Raw genomic sequence first — 17,671 nt, 5'->3', positions numbered from 1 at the left:
GGCACCCTCAGTAAATTCACAGATGACACCAAATTGAGTTGGAAAGTTGATCTGCTGAAGGGCATGAAGGTTCTGCAGTGGGATCTGGACAGGCTGGATAAATAGGCCAAGGCCAGTTGCAAAAGGCTCAACATGGCAAAGTGCTGAATCCTACCCTTGGGTCACAACCCCAGGCAGTGCTATGGACTGGGGGCAAAGTGGCTGGAATGTGGCCACAGCTGGCTGGACATGAGCCAGGGTGTGCCCAGGTGGCCAAGAAGGCCAGTGGCATCCTGGCCTGTGTCAGAAGTTTTGCAGCCAGCAGGACCAGGACTCAGCACTGGTGAGCCCACACCTTGAGTCCTGTGTCCAGTTCTGGGCCCCTCACAACTGGGAAGACATTGAGGGGCAGGGCCAGAGAAAGGCAAGGGAGCTGGTGAAAGGTCTGGAGCACAGAGCTTATGAGGAGCAGCTGAGAGAGCTGGGATTGTTTGGCCTGGAGAAGGCTCAGGGGAGACTGGACCACTCTTTGCAATGATCTGAAAGGAGGTTGTAGTGAGGTGGGGATTAGCCACTTTTCCTAGGTGACAAGTGGCAGAATGAGAGGAAGTGGTTCAGTTGCACCAGGGAAGGTTTAAATTGGATATTAGGTAAAAAAATCCTCAGTAATTGGGTTCTCAGGTATTGGATCAGGCTGCTCAGGGAAGTGGTAAAATCACCATCCCTGGAAGCATTCAAAAATGTGTGCATGTGACACTTGAGGACATGGTTTAGTGGTGAATATGGCAGTGCTGGGTTAGTGGTTTGACTTGATGATCTTACAGGTCTTTTCCAACCTAAATTGATTCTATGATTCTGAAAGACCTGCTCAGATTACTTCTGAGGTTCACTTACCCATTTGAGTCCTTGCACCTGTAAACACATTCAAATATGTGAGTTAAGACTTGCAAATTATTCATATATGTGAGCTCAGACTTGCAAGTTGTAGTGGTATCTGAACTTAGCAGATCACTTCAGTGAACAATTCAGCTGTCTAGCTCATCTATCCAGCTTTGTGCAGGTTTCTCCTGGAATGCCAGAGTTCCCTATTGGTACTGAGAATACCCAGAAAGGAGGAAATGGCAAAAATGACCCGTGATTAGTTACGTATTTATTTATATTTTTCAGTAGTGTACTGCATGTCAACTAATATTTCAGACTTTATTCCTGAAAATATGTACACATTTCCAAATTTGATGAGTCTTACATGAAATGACGCCGCTCTCTCCCCGTCTTGGTGACAAGATGGTTAACAGAGCCTGTGGTGAGGGGCTGCATTGGGCCTGCGTGCATCCCTGGTTTTTGGATGGCTGACTCAGCACGCAGAGGCTTCCATTGTTCTGGCAGAGGGGCGGAAGCGCAGTCAGCACATGTGGGTGAAATGCGCAGCGGTGACTTATGGTAGTATATCCTGAGCCCTTTGAAGCGATGTAGCTTTATCAAAACCACAAAAGAGCCATAAGGACAAATCCTGCTGCTGTGTTTTAAAAGCCTCTCCATGTGTGTTATATTTCACAAATGTTTTCTAGTGGTTTTTTTTAGGATTTAAAACAGAATTGTCTTAAAGTAACTAAATGTGGAGTGTTGTTTGTAATGAAACCTGGAACTGTAATTTTCTGGGTGGAAAGCCAACTGAATCATGGGGAAAGTGATTTTTCAGATTGGTAAAGACAGTGTTTGAATCTTGATTTGAAAGCTGCTTTATTGCCATTTTGTGGCTTTCACTGTAATTGAAAGACATTATGATTTAGCCAAAAATACAAAAGCAAGAGAGTCCACGCCACTGGCAAAGATACACTCGATGGGTTAATAAGCCTGCAGAAGAGGGTAGGAAGGGGAGAGATTAGAAACAGTAAGTTAAAACTGTGTGCAAGGGAACATTGCTGATAAAGTTTTCCACTTTCAAGACAGCTGAGAAGGAATATAATCAACAGCACAACATAGCAAAATAAAAATCACAGATAATTTGATAAAAAGGCTCCATACAATACATATATACTGTACATGCCAATTATTATGTTAGTAGGTTTCAGTGGTATCCTCGATTTCACATTACACTGGAACTATCTAGGGAAGGACTGTGCTGCAGCTTGTAGTCAAATGGAAGGCTGGTGATGAGAAGTGATGTAGAGCAAGGGTTAAAAAGTGCACTTTTTAATCAACTGCAAGGGCCTGCAGTAGTTCTCAGCTGGCTGCTACAGTTCTTCTACCAGGGTTTTGTCCAAGAGCACCCAAGCAGGGAGGCTTACAGTTTGAGGGCAACCTTACAAACATTAAAATTTCTTCAGCTTGATTCTAGAAAAGAGCAGGACAATATAATATTTGTTTCCTCTTTTTGTTATCTATGCTTAAGATGCATAAGGATATAGTAACTACTTGGTCTGTGACTTTAGTGGGAGCAATTCTCAAATAAATAGCTTTTGCACTCAACTGCTCATCATATGTGAACTGCAATACAGCTCCATTGACTGTAGATAAGTTCTGGACCCTACACCTACTGAGAGATAAACCTGAACTAATAGTTCTTATTGTTAAGCAGTTCCCAGGAAAACTAAGAAATATTTTGGTTTGGGGGTAGAATAGTTAACACTTAAAGTTTTATTTTAGCTGTTGGAATTTTTTCAGTTTACTGAAATGGGGGTTGCTTTAGAGGATGTCAACTACAATATAAGCCCATTTGAATCTGTCTACTGTCTATGGGGATTAAATGGCTGAATTAAATAATGAGAAATCAATGCTGTTAGAAACAGATTTATTAAGTTATTAAGTAAATTGTGGAGAACTGAGAAGAATGGCTACTTTTCATGGCTCTCCATTCTATGGAACTCAATATACTTCCCTAGTCTTCTACTGTTGCAACGGAGATATACAAAATAATATACCTAGGACAGTGGGACTATTTTTGTATCTATAATTAATTATGTGAACAAAGAGCTAGGTTATAACTCTGTAAAATGATTGCTTATTCTATAAGCAATAAAATCATTACTTATTCTATATTACTCATTAATAGAGTGTTCTAGTAGGCTAGTAAATATGGACTAACTAAACTAACATGAAGTCCCATGTAATGGAAATAGACATTCATAATATATATGTCTCCCATTGCATATGGGGAATTGATAAAATTATAATTATGTTTTGATTGTAACCAGTCAAATGGGAGGTGTCATGTTTTGTTCATAGATTTTCCTCAATACTGTCTAGACATTTTTTACTCTCTAACTTATCTCTTATTTGAAGTAGAAGTGCTTAGTAGTTTGTGGGATTTTTTTCCACTCTGAGGTAGTGCTTCTTTCCAAAGGAAATGAGACCTAGCTTCAAATGAATTGTCTTTTTTCCCATCTGACTTGAGTTAATCATATAAGCTTCAAGATCAACAAGCACTTTAAGTATAACTTTTAACTAACTGCATTTTGAAAATGTTTTTTAAACTTTAAGAAGTTTTTTTTATTCTCCTGAGATCTGTGAGTGCTTGTCACAAGGAAGCAGCAGGAAGCTGATGGAAAAGGTCCTCTCAGGACCTTTCAGGTCTAGTGCCAAGAGGCATTAATGGCAATTTGATTTTCACATGTTTTGCATCCCAGTGCCAGGAGATTTTAAAAATAAGTCTTGCATAATTAATATTTTCTAGTTTATCCAGTTGTGTCAGGGTGTGTGTGCAGGTGTATGTCATCCTTGTAGCATCTGCTGCTCTCTCCCCAGAGCCACCTCAGCATTCTGGAGAGCTCAGCTAAGTTATCCCTCAGCTTGGTAACACTGAGAAGACCAAAAGCTACTGCCCTACGAGGAGGAAAAACAGGAGATTTATGGCTGTTTCAGCGACAATCAAGACTTAGCTGATGATCTCAAGGGCTTGACATGTGTTTTGCCATTGCACAGTGGGAGCATCTCCATTTATTTTGAGCTCTGTGATTTAGTTCTGCAGTTTCCTAGTTTGCTCTACCTGTTTTCTGCTCTTCCTGCTCATTTCACAGCGTCCAGAAAACCCTCATTACTAAACAAAATAAATGCATGGAACCTCTGATGTCTCTTTGTGGCAATTCCCTGCTCTGCTCTGAGTTTCCCCTGTTTCTCATTTGCCACATCGTCCTCGTGGGTTTTCTGCATCCAACTATTCAGATCACAGTGATCTTGTCACAAGGTATCTTCATAAGTCTTGCTTGGACTTATCTGTAGATTCAGGCTGTGTTTTTTCACTCATTTATAGAGATCTGGTCATTTGATGACAATTAGATCAGTCAGCAGTGTACATTTCATCTTGGTCAAATGCAGACATGTGATTATGCTTGAGTGGAATTAGTCAGAACCCACGGCAAAGTTCCTGACAGCTTTAAGCTTTATTTTGCTGTCTGTGGGAAGACAAAAAATATGCAATCCAGCATAAAGCTTGCCAATCCAAAGTTTGCTCATCGGTGTTTATGGAAGTGTATGAAGTGGCACAATGATTTCAGTCCAGATGTGCTCTTTGCATCAGATGACTCTAACTGTTTATGAATGGGCACCAGTGGACCCTAAAGCTAGATTGTGTTACTGTTAAGCTGATTATATATAGCCTTGGTTACCTTTACAGGATGATGGGTTCCACATGCTGTGAGTAGTATTTTCTCCAGTCCCTTGTTTGACTAAGGATTTCACCAAAACCCTTCGACTCTGAACTTTCTGGAGCAAATACTAAAAATTATCCATTCCATTCAAGGTAACTGACTGATCATCCCAGCTTCTGCTATCGCCCACAACTGCCTTCTAACAAGGAATAAGAAAGGCACAAATAGTATTCTCTAGATGCAACCTTTCAAATGAAAAAAAGAATGCCTAAATACTTTCTGGTCCAAAACAGACCCATGGGGAAGAATCTGAAGGTAATGGTACCCAATCAGGAAAGCTGCTTCAACCTTATGAGGTGTTTTATCCTCTAATACTCTCATGACCTCACTCCAGATGATGTAACCCTGCCTCTAGGATATGACTTGCCCAAGGAAGACTGCAATTCCACTGTCTGCTGAGTGAGTATCATGGCCCATGTGCTCTTACACTTCTTTCCTACAGGTGTAGAATCACCTTTCCCTTCCAGATCTTGCTTTCCCTCAGTCCTCTTGCTGAGGTGCCAGTGAGCCTCAGCACATGGTAACCCTCTTTTGCTCTGACACTGTTGGAGAAAGTGATAGTGGTGGTAGGGAAGAGGACAGATAGGCTATCACCACACAACTCTTCATTCCTGAGTGAGAAATCCTAGTATCACTTGAATTGAAGCATTTTAGCAATTACAAATTTTGTGGTGGAAAAGACAATTATGTAATATAAAAATCATATGTAATATAAAAGCTCCTGTAGCTAAACCTACAGGAGAGGTTGGAAAGAGCTCTGCTGGTGAATCAGTGCCCAGCAGTGTGGTGAGGAGCTGTTCTCTTCTGTCTGCCACATGGGGAGTGAATTGCAAGGTGTCTCTGGGCACCGGCCCAATGTCAGCATTTTTCATATTTGCTACTGGTGAGCAAATAGCCAGAAAATTTCACTCACAGTACTAAGAAGATTATCCAGATCTATGTAATTTCTGTTTCCACTGAGTGTCTAGAAACCAGCAAGAAAGTCATCCCAGGTGCTTTGGTGAAAGCTGGATTTCATCTTTAGCATGGGCAGTGGGCTCCTATGCACTTTAATTCAAAGGGACAGCCACTACTAGTCTGTGGTTAGGTGTTGGGTCTTGCTATTGTCTTTCATCAGGGGGCTGGTGCAGATCTGGTTTGGTGAAGTAATTTGGTTTTATGATTAATATTTCATTTTGTATTGAGAAAAAAGTTTGCTTATAATTTAGCCAAAAGAAGTAACAAAGCTTACTCTTCACCACACTATCTGTTCAGAAGCCACTGAGTTAGGCTGGATTGAGTCTTTCGATAGGATGAAATCCAGAGGATTCATTACTCATTTCTGTTGGTGGATTCAGATAAATAATTTTTTGCATCTTGCATTGTGTGAAGGTGCCATAAAAGTCTGGTGTTTCCTTAGACACCTTTCTTTTGGTATGATTTATTACAGCTGCATCTAAGAACCAAAACAATATTACATTTTGAATTCACGTCACAAACAGTACTGTCACAGTAGTTATTTTCTTTCTCTCTTTTTTCTCTGATAAAGTAGAAACCATCACACATGAAACTTTCAGGAAAGGATGAGACAATACTCAGGGAAATCCTAAAGAACAGTGAGAAATAAGTGATAAAGGATAAAAATTGTGGGTGTTTTTAAACAAAGACTGTATATTGGAAAATGATAATTAATGGCAGGCATATTTTTTCACCTGAATTTATCAAGACCTTCTTGATAAATTCTTCCTTCTTGTGTACAGGAAGAAAGGAGATAAGTGAAAGTTGCAAGTGAATGTGGACAGAAGGGGTAATTCATGAGAAGAATAACTGCCAAAATATGTTTAAGTACCACTCAGAGGAAAAAACTTTAAATGGGAGTGGGACCTGCTTAAAATCACCACTAGAGCAACAGGAGAGGCCAGTTCTCAGGTACCACAGGTGTGGCTATACCCTTAATGCAAGTTCTTGTGAGACATCATTCAGTGATGACATACTGTGAAAACTCACAAAAATATTTATGTCCATTAAACCTAGAGAAATTGAAATCAGAAGAAAATTAGTCAGGAATACTCCTCTTTTGAGCTGAAAGGTCAACTGCACCCTACTTTCTTCTTAATATTTCCATATGTCTCCCTTCTCTTTTTATATCTCTTTCATTCTCCAAATGGCTTCTTTAAATGGAGAAAACTTCGTTGGCAAAAAAATCATGGGGGTATTTGTGTAAATTCATGTAGGACATCTGTAAAACAGAAAGATCACCTTTCTGACAATGTAAGCTTTAAGTTGTGTCTGAAGTATTTTAATTGTTGCTATTTTAAAAACAGCTACAAATATCTTGCTAATACTTTCCATGACAACATGGAACAGCTTATAGGACTGAGGGGTTTGTTTTGATTTTTAAGAGATCATACACTTGGATAAGATGGTGTCAAGTGCTACTTACTATTTATGCAATACAGATGTTATTCCCTGACCCTGAATTTTTCCATTTCCCCAAAATGGGTATGTAGTATTTTTGGAGAGACAGTTATCTACGCAAACCAAACTTAAAATACTAAAATACAGAAGTTCTCTTTTTAGAAATTTGAACATCCTGAAAAATGAATGCAGTTATTGTTCCCACTACATTACTAAATGCATCTTTTTTGGAAGGTAAGCAACACAGTGACCTTTCATTTACACTGAAGAATTTCATGCATTACTAAATGTTTTTAAGCTGAACGCTTAAGCCTCACTTCCAGCTGTTTCCCAAGTGCCAAAGTGTGTCCACTTCTCCTCTTCTCCTTCCTTCAAGGCCAGCACCTATAATCTTTTTTTTTAACAGATGAACTAAAGCAGAGAGAGCAGTTATATAGCATGCCTGAAAGTCATGTTAACAGCAGAAGCTGGAATTCATTCATTGTTACTCTGTCTCCTAATTCAGTATCTTCACCACAAGACCACTCTTCTTCCCAATCCTATAGAAGCATGTAGACGTTTTCAGAGTGCATTTAAAATACAAATGTCACTATAACAAGTACATGCAACAGGTTTCAAAGTTAACACACTGGAGATGGCTGTTTGAGCCAGTTGCAGACAGGGTGAGAAGCCAGATATCCTGACTGACATCAGTGTTTAATGTGGACTTGGGGGCAGGTGTACGTATTGTAAGTTTAAAATAGTGTAAAGATGTCAGTCAGGAAGGGGGAGCTGGAAAAATTCCCAAGCTATTAGGATCTCCTCGGAGAAAGGGGAATAAATAATCATTTAGAAGTAATATTGTTCACACTAAGCATTAGAGAAATGGGACTCTTGAGACTTTCCTGCTACCGTCAAATATAGTGGTTATACTGTACAACTATGAGCAGCATTCTGCCTTGCTCATGCCCTCAGTTACTTTATGAAATAAAAGTAGAGTTCTTGTCAGGTTCTGAGTTTAAGGCCCTGAGAACAGATGTTATTTTTTTCATGTATGTGCTCTGTACATCATGAACAGTCGCAGCAGTGAAAATTTCTCCTTCTATCATGCCAGGAAGCCTTTAGAGACTGCTACCAGAAGGGGTATCAGTCATATTTAGTGACTTATTTGGCTTATGGCTAAGAACATCTGTACAATCAAAATGTCCGTGACCACTATCATAATCACAGAGAGAGCCATTGGCCATCCTTGTGAATTATCTCTAATCTGTAGAACTATTGGAAAATGGATTTCTGTTCTCTTCTCTGAAGATGTGAAATGTATTTGTTAAGGTTTTCATTTCAGAAACTGTAGCTTAGGTACAGCCTGAGAAGATTCACTTTTGTGTTGCCCCCTCATCCATCTGCGGCCCATTGCAGACATGCAGCAGTGCTAGGGCACTCACCAGCACCAGTTAGGAGGTGACAGAGCTCTCTGCCTGCTTGCTCCCTTGTTTGCTTTGCTTGAACCAAACCAGGGCTGCAGGGTCATACAGTCTTCGGGCAGGAGCCAAAACTAACCCTTTTCTTCCTCAGTGAGCTGTGAGATTGGCTCTGCTTCTCCCTGGCCCACCTGCATGGATGTTACTCTTTCCCTCCTGGTTTCATTTAATAATTCAAACAACTGCAGCAGTGTCAGCTCCAACGCAAGAGATCATTCCATTAGCCATAAGTGAGCAAGTGCAAGCATATGTACTCTCACAGTGGAGTAGCTGTCTCAGTGAGAGTGTCTTTGGGCAAAAAGAAGAGCTGAATTTGGCACTTCATCATCTAACTTTGACCAGTTGAATTTTATTGAGAAGTGCATAGCAGACCCCTATGCTTTTCTGCTATGATTGCGCAAATCTAGTTCTTCACGTTGTTTCTGAGGTGGTGGAAAATAAAAGGCTTTTTGTTTTGAGACTAGTGGATTATTTCCTGTGAACTCCAAGCCTTTTTTCCTTTCCTGGTTCTGTGCCCTTCCTCCAAACTCAGGAAAATTAGTTGTCTCAGGCAGTCCTACAGCCACCGAGTAGGGGAGGAGGGTGTTCCCAGCCAGCTCAGCCGCAGCAACGACAGGAATGAGCATTCCTGGCTGAGTGGCAGGTAACATCCCTGGACCTGCCGGAAACATGTACACTACTCTCTGGCTTTCCACGACAGTCTGATTTCTGGAAGTTGAGCTGCTAGCGTGTGATGTCAAATGCCATTAGCTAACACGAATGGCAAGACAGACTGGAAGTGTAACATTTCACAGTGGTTTCAAACAGATGATTTTTCGCTCGATCCTTTAATGTTAGGAATGGCTTCGATGCCGGGATGTTCCCAGAAAGTTTTAGTTACGAATCCCGCGGTCAGCGCTGCATTACGTGGCCGGGCGGCGCGAGGCGGCGGCCGGCGGTTGCCTGCGTTGCCGGGCGCGCTGCCGGAGGGCGAGCCCGCTCCCTTCCCGAGCCCGCTCCCTTCCCGCCCGCCGGGATCGGGCGGCCGCAGCCCGGGAGCGGGGAGCCCCGCCGGAGGCGGAGCGCGGCGGGGGCGGGGACCCGGCCGCGGCCCTTCCTTTCCCTTCGCTTCCCGCCCCGCAGCCCCGCGGCTGCAGCCGGCGCGGCCACGGGCAGCGTCCCCGGCGCGCAGAGCTCGCGGCGCCGCCGGCCGGCGCTCGGCGGCGGGGACACGGGGAGTCCGCGCGGGCCCGTCCCTCCCGGCGCATGAGGCGGTGGGAGCGGCGGGCGGGAGAGGCGGAAAGGAGCGGCCGGAGCCGGGGATCGCCGCGCCGGAGCCCCTAGGATGTCACCATTGTTCAGCTGGGTGGCCAAGGTAGGCGGCGCGGCGCCCGCCGCCCTCCGCGCTCGGGAAGTAAAGTCCAGCCTCAGGGCTTGCAGAGGTTTGCGTGTAATTTCAAGGCAAGTCAGTCACCCCTGGGAAGGGAGCAGAGCCCTGCTGTATTGTTCAACGAGGGAAAAGGAGGAGCACTCAAAGTGAGCAGTAAAGTCAACCTGCTGTCAGACATGGCTTGGGTTTAGGGGCTAAAAGCGAAGCTGCAGGTCTGGCCGCCTTGTTCTACCTTGTTGCGGATGTGCAAAAGGGGAGAGCTGTTATTAAAACTGCTCTGAAGGCCCGATCTTAGAGCCTTTTGAAGTCTAACGCTACTTTTGCACTCTGGGGAATGTGTAACAGCGCTCCCACTGTTTGTTTTGGAGTCTTTTTTGTCTTTTTTTTTTTCCATGGTTTTTGTTATGCTCTGGATTTATGAAGAACAATAAGCTGGATTTTATTGGGACGCTTACATGTTTTACAATGACAATGCATGTGCCGTGCTGCCTCCTTCATCTGTATGTTTAGGGCTTCAGTAGGATTTTCCACTGTAACTGAAATTACATATGGATGCAAAGCAGTAAAGATGGTTAAAGATCTCTAGAATATAGTTTTGAGCTGACAAAAAATTCTAAAGTAAAACAAAAAAATTCTAGAGTAACCGTCATTATGAATTTAAAATAAGCTGCAAATTATATGCTGTCTCAAGGCACAGTTCAGCATGTAGAAGAGGACAAGTGTGTGAAACAGCTGTACAGCAGTCAAGAATTGTAGGTTCCTTGAACAAATTAGCTGGGAAAAAATCCATATATCTTGAAATTCAAGAGACAGCATAGGCTGCTAGGCAGACAACATAAAACCTGATTCTCCCGTCTCTGTTGTCAGTTGTAAATGGTCAGTTGCTTAATTACTTCTGCATCCCTATTCCTGAATATTTAACAGGTGAAATACCTACCCTCGGAAGATACTAAGAGGGAAGGGCTTGATATGTGGCTGTTGCCTTCGTTCAGATTCTCAGATAGAAGGATTTGCTCTATTCTGTTTTGAAAAGAGATTGCTGACTTTTAGACACACCCTGAACAATGGAAATGTATCCTTCTCTCGTTCCCCTTGCCTTTTTTTCCTCTGGGTGAAGATCTGTTGGTTGGAGCACGTGTAGTTACCTCTCCTGTCGCTCCTCAGACTGTCTCATGGATAACGTTAGACCCGGTCCGCCGTGTTATCTGAAGGAATGATACCGGCTGATGCCCGTCCCGACCCTTATAAATGTGCCGGTCTCCTGTTCAGGTGGCTGCCCAAAGATGAGTGATGCCATTGAGTACGTACTTCAAGGATGCCCCCGAGGCTTGGCTCATTTTCTTCCCTCGTTGTTCACTTGTCAGCCGGGCAAGGCAGCAGGTGGGAGAGGAGTTGGTGTCGGAGGAGGTCAGAGCTTGTAGCACATGGAGTTCACTGTGGTTTTAGAGAAATAAGCTCTTGCACAAACGCACTTCTAACTGCTTTTAGGAGTGCTTTCTGGGCTTTCAAAACGAATTATTTCAATGCTGGTTCCTCACAACTAAGTTTTATTCTTTTGATGGCCATTAATTGTCAGCACTAATTTGGGAGGGAAAGCAAGGCAGCGTACTTAGAAATATAAAATGAGGCTTGTTAATAGAGAAAGCTTTCCTGCCTGCCAAAATCTGATCAGTAAAAATGTACGAGCTATTGCTGTGGGCTTTCAACAGAAATGCAAGCCTTTCCAGTATTTATAAGATGGTGGCCCATTCCGGAACAGGGAAGGACTGTCAGAGGAGCAAACTGGCCCCTCTCGAAGGAAAGCTGTCCCCTTGCATCTATTACTTAAAAATGAGTGACTCCCCCCACTTAAGTAAGGTATTTAGTCTCATCAGGCCTGCAGATACTTACATGTGAAGCAGTGTACTCCCACATGCTGTAAAATTGATTTCCCTGTTGTTTGTATAAACATTAGCTTTTAATATGTCTTGTTTACACATTTTTACCTGCAGTTTCACCCAGCTTGTCTCTTACCTACACACAGGCTCCTCAGGGCTGAGTTTTGCAGTGCTGCCAGGCTCAGCCATGGGGCCCCTTCTGGGCTGGAGGATAAAGCCCCACTTGAGTTGTATGTGGATTGATGTTGCCCCCATTGGCCGTGTGGGTGCTGGCTGAACCCCTGTATGATGGCTCTGTGGATAATGAATTCTAAAGTACTGACTTGTTCTAGTCCCCTTAAATTATTTAAATAAAAAAGAATAGTTATACCTGTTTTTCCTGCATGGTTTGATAAAAAGTTAGACAACTGACTTAAGGGTAACCTTTGACTAAGCACCTGAAAGCAGTCTCTTGGAAGTGTAAACTATATTTGCACTGTTCTGAGTAGAAAATACAGTTTTGTGCTTTTGTAGATACACAAAGACTATTCATATTCGGTTTAGATCACTGAAGTAACTGTTACTAAAAGTAATCATTGTGGGCTTGAAAAATGTCAAACTTTCAGTCTCAAAAAAAAAAGACAGACATGCAGAGTTTTAGTAGTAAACTGACACATTATTAATTCATTACTAGGAGATAATAATACAGTGACAAGTGTTAAAAATAATTTTATTTCTGTTCCTATAATATTTAATACAGCTTTAGTTTAGAAAAGAGATTTGTCTTAGATCTTTACAAATTGCTTAATTTTATAATGCACATTTCTATTCAGAAGCAGCTTTACAGTAACCAGAATTAGAGAACTGATTGCTGACGAAATAGAAACAGTTCTTAGTGCAAGAAATTGTATAAATAGAGACTTTTGAATAAATGTGTCCTCAGATTCTCAGCTAGCCATAAAATTTATAGTTTGTCTTTCTAGTTACAAAAAAAGGCTCTGTATATACTTTAATAGCTGTGTTCAACTTATTTTGTCTGAAGGATTATAAACCAACAAGGAACCAGTAAAGAAAATAACTAAGATATGTAAAAACTAAGATATGCTAAAATGCAAAACAAAGTTACACAATTTAATTCAAGGTTTCTTCTATACTTATTTTACTGGTAGTGATCAATCCACCTTGAGCAGCTGCCTCCTACCTGCAGGACAGCAGGTGGGAAAGAGATGCTCCCTCCTGAGGGGAGCTGCAAGTGATAGAGTGTGTTGCTGAAACTTGAGGAACCTCCACTTATGTGCCAGCAGCACTGGAAGAAAAGAGTGGGTTTACCAGGTGGCTGTCCCCAGCTGGGTTGGCTAATCTTGGACCTTGAGTTGAGAAAGCCAATTGTTTGGAACCCTTCTCCTATGAAAATCAGATTTTAGAGTGTATTCACAATAGATGCTCTGAAATTCCCAACAGCAAAACAAGAAGTAAGTTTTAGTTTGGTTTGGGTTTTTTTTCAAGGATTTCTGAGTCAGAAGGGCCTATGAGCCATCAACAAAGAAAGTTTCTGTCCTATTCAGTGCAGTAAGATGTGGTTACTTGGCTTGTGCCATGAGACGTTACTGAAGGTAATCATAATCATATTGGACATGCCACTTATATTTCTTGTAATCCTCATATAGTTTTTTATGCTGTGTTAGAATTGATCTCGGTGCTGTTTTGCTATCATTCCTACTATCTTCTATATAACAGAGTGCCTAGTAGACCTCTGGAGGAGCATGCATGGGAGTAACAATATACTTCTTAGTTTAGGTCAGAAGCTACAAATGAAATTAATTTGCCTTCTGCAAAGGAATGAAGAGGAATGAGAGATTGAAAATCACGAAATCCAAGAAATCCCATCCTGCTTTTTTTTTTTTTTTCTTTTTTCCTTTTTTAAAGAGTATTCTGAAAGGATGGTTTTGTCTTTTTTGCTGGTCTGTTCTACGGTATGTCACACTCATTTATGAGGATGTTTTACTCCAGTTTAACTGACATGCCTCTTTCTTCTATTCCCCACAGCTTCCAGAAAAATTGAGCACCTTTGGAAATCTTTAATCCCTCATGAATTACTTTAGCCAAACAAATCAAGTTTTGGTCTCTTCAGGAGCCCTCACAATCAGGCATTTTAAAAATGTCTAGAGCAAAAAAACGTACACGTTTGTTAAACCTGGCTTACATTCAAGCTCATCTTACTTTTGATAAATTATTTGGGTAGGTGAGTAAGTGGTGGTGGTATTCTATGGAGTGCAACTCTTGTTTTTGCTAGTACATTTATCCCTGATAACCCTAATTGTAAAGGAATTTGAATACTTGCATAGTGTATCAAGAATCAAGTAGTTAATAGAGAACTAGTGCATTCTAGGGAAGAATTGGGAATTGCTGAAGAGGGAAGGCTCAAAAGCCACAGTTTTTTCTTGTGGAAGAATCTCCTTGAAGCCATTGATGCTGTGGGTAGGGCTGAAAGGACAGACCCTCGCTTGTCTCCCAGGCTGGATGCCAGCAGTGTAGCAAAGAGAAAGTGCAGATTTCTGCCAGAGCTGTGCTTTGGTGCCCAAGCTTGCACAATGCCCTTGTCAGAGAACACTACGTTTCTACTCAGTGTGATTCTCCAGGTCAGTTTATGTTGGGGTAAAATGTTGTTGCCAATTGACAGTTTTCAGATAAATGCCGATTATCACCAAACACCGAGCAGTTCAAATGCACTGTTTTCTGTATGCCAGTCACTCCCCGCCTTCCCCTGCGGGGCCGGGTGATGACTGAGGAATATGCACTCAGCATTTGAAATGAAGTCAGTCCTGTGGTGAAACCCCTCAGTTACTCAGCACTTAAGTTCCTTTGGAACTATTTGCTTTTATTCTTCATCCTTCCATTTCTTTTTCTGCAAGCTAGGCCCGAATTGCACCGGCTCTGCTGAGGTGTTCCCCATTTGATGGAAGAAGGCTGGAATATAGTCACTCACATGGCTTTTGTGTGGCTGCGCAGGTGTTGTAGGGCAGTGGCCTCTGCATTTGTCAGCTACGTTAGGGATGCTTAGTAAGGAGCAGAGCTTTCCACAGAGAAGTTCCTGGCCATGTAGATTGCAGTTTAGCAAGGTTTTTCTCTTGAATCATTTATGCCTTTCTGAATTAATTTCTCATGAGTGTCTTCTTTCAGATTCATGTTGACCTTCAGATTTAACAAGCCGAGCCTGACAAGGTAGCTGAGCTTGCTCTTTTGTACAGGTTCTGTCCTCTGCAATTCAAAACAGAACTTCTAGCCTCTAGTCAAACACCGTTTACTTTTCTTTGCTGACGGGCACTCTGGAAGTTGGTGCTAGCTCTCTTCATGTGGTTGACATGTTCTGAGCCAACCAGTAGCAAAACTACTAGTAAATCCTGCAGGATCAGGGAAAAGCCCAGGTCGTATCAAAGATAGGTAATACAACTAAGGGCTAGTTTGGAATTTTTTCCATATATACATATATATGCAGCACTGCAGTTTAGCTTTATTTGCCTTACATTTGATGATTTAAAATACTGTTTCACATTGTAGCCTTTTTTTGAAAGGCTACTGTAATGAAGCAGTCTTTTATGTGTACTAGAGGTGTTCATGAGAACACCAAAGCACCAGTTCCACTCTGGGTCCCATAAATAGAACTATCCTTAGGGAAAAGTCAGGTAAAGAACCTCTTTACAGTTTGTAGCTTCCCATCATCCTGCATGTAGAAGCTGCAGCATTTCTGAGAAGCCTCTGCTTTAAGGGGTTGTTGGAATTTTTTTACTGGGCCATCTAATAAAAGCTTTAAATACTTTTAAGAAGTCTTCTGAGCCATTTTATTTTAAATTTGAAGGAGCTGAGGTTGTGTGTGGTGTACAGAGGTTGACTGATGACTTAACAAGTAAATCCTCAATGGAATTATTCAATTATTATTCAATTAATAGAATTACAGCTTGACTTTTTTTTTTTTTTTTTTTAATTAGAAGCCTTTACAGCTCTACTGTTCAAGCTGAAATGCTTATGGATGGCAATGACTCAGAGGAAAAACATTCTCAGCCTCTGTTTTGGTAGCATTTTATATATCAGTTAAGATACACAAAATATGTCAAGAGATGCTTACTAATTTGTATGGGGAGGTGAGGCAGCAGAGCTGGGAAAAGCAGCCAGAACTCAAAGAGCAGAAGGTGAGGCAGGGGAATGGCTTTAGCTACTGTGTATTGGTTTTATCACCAAGTTAACTCACTGAATTGCATTTGAATTGTTTTCAGTTATTCTTGCTTTTTAATCAAGTTACAGTAACAAATCATGAGATGCATTAATGTGTAGATATAGAATTTTAATAGGAGTGTTTTCACAGAATCACAGAATAAGATGAGTTGGAAGGGACCCACTAGGATGAAGCCCAGCTTCCTGGCCCTGCACAAGACACCCGCAAGAATCACGCCACATGCATCGTCCAAATGCTTCTTGAACTCTGTCAGGCTTGGTACTGTGACCACTTCCCTGAAGAGCCTGTTCCAGTGCCCAATCACCCTCTGGGTGAAGAACCTTTTTTTAGTATCCAACCTAAACCTCCTTGACACAACTTCTGGCCATTCCTTCATGTCCTGTCACTGGTTACCACAGAGAAGAGAAAGGTGTCTGCCCCTCCTCTTCCCCTCATGAGGAAGTTGTAGACTGTGATGAGGTCTCACCTCAGTCTCATCTTCTTGAGGCTGAATCAGCAGAGTGCCCTCAGCCACTCCTCATACAGCTTCCCCTCAAGGCCCTTCACCATCCTCATCAATCTCCTTTGGGCACTTTCTAACATCTTTATATCCTTATTATACTGTGACACCCAAAACTGCCCCCAGCACTCGAGGTGAGGCTGCCCCAGCACAGAGCAGAGCAGGACAATCCCCTCCCTTACCTAGCTGGTGATGCTGTGCCTGATGTACCCCAGGACAGGGTTGTCCCTTCTGGCTGCCAGGGCACTGCTGGCTCATGTTCAGCTTGCCATCAGCCAGGACCCCCAGGTCCCTTTCCATGGCACTGCTGTCCAGCATCTCATTCCCCAGTCTGTCTGTACATCCAGGTTTGCCCCATTCCAGGTGCAGAATCTGGCACCAGCCCTTGTTGAAACTCTGTATTTGGTGATTGCCCAGTCTGCTAGTTTATTGAGGTCACTCTGCAGGGCCTCCCTGCCTTTGAGAGAGTCACAGCTCCTCCCAGTTTTCCATCATCTGCAAACTTACTCAGTATCCATTTTTTAAAGTAAAATCTTTCTGAAAAGCATGGTTTTCTTGCTGAGAAGCAAGAGGAAGGTTCAGGCACCTTTACCCTGTTTCAGTGAACTAGAGCATAACAGGGTTTCTGCTGCCTCTCTTCCCTTGTGCTTTCAAGTTCCCAAAAGACCAGGCCAGTATTCCTGGATCAGCTGGCCAGGTGCATGAAATCCTGGATGAAATCCTCTGTAGGTTGCATTTATGTTAGTAGGTGCCATACAGCAACATGTTGTTCTAGGAGGGGCTGCTGGTGCTGAGGATAGGTTCTATACCTCACTCTGGGAAGTGATTTTTACTTTGAATTGGCCCTAATTTGGTGTTGTGAACCAAATGCCTGTTTGAAGTGAAATGTATCACACAATGAAGGTTTAGTTCTGTTTAAATGGGTGACAGTTCTGGTATTTTGAGACATCCCCATAATGTAGTCTGTCACACAAGAAGTGGAATGGAAGAATCTGCTCTCAAACACGTAAACACACCAGATTACACTTGAGAGTCCAATTAGAGAAGCTGGACAAACAGCATACACATGGCTGTGGCTGTGTGGACACACTGTGGCACAGTGGATGGCCTTGATGGAGGAAGTAGGGGCCCATCAGGGAATTTTTGTTTTACTGGGATGTTGACCTTTTGGTAGTGCTTAGTGAAGATATCAGGCCTGAAGAGGTTATCTGGAATTTCTGTGCCCTAGATTTCT

The 17,671-nt window shown here is 42.3% G+C and overlaps 1 protein-coding gene across 8 annotated transcripts in view; it reads left to right on the top strand.

Annotated features, from left to right (window-relative positions):
- TBC1D1 (TBC1 domain family member 1) overlaps positions 1 to 17,671 on the top strand; it is a 100,357-nt gene that overhangs the window by 20,956 nt on the left and 61,730 nt on the right. The window contains exon 1 of one of the 8 annotated variants that reach the window (XM_053975744.1): positions 9,742 to 9,836. The exons of the other annotated variants lie outside the window; for them this stretch is intronic. Coding sequence (XP_053831719.1) covers positions 9,807 to 9,836 — 30 coding nt within the window. The 5' untranslated portion in view covers positions 9,742 to 9,806. Of the gene's footprint in view, positions 1 to 9,741; positions 9,837 to 17,671 lie in introns of those variants that run through there. 8 annotated transcript variants of the gene reach the window in all.

Source organism: Vidua macroura, chromosome 4 (genome assembly GCF_024509145.1).
Source record: "Vidua macroura isolate BioBank_ID:100142 chromosome 4, ASM2450914v1, whole genome shotgun sequence".
Taxonomy (NCBI): domain Eukaryota; kingdom Metazoa; phylum Chordata; class Aves; order Passeriformes; family Viduidae; genus Vidua; species Vidua macroura.
Note: the sequence above shows the minus strand (reverse complement) of the source record. Positions and strands in the feature narration are given on the sequence as shown.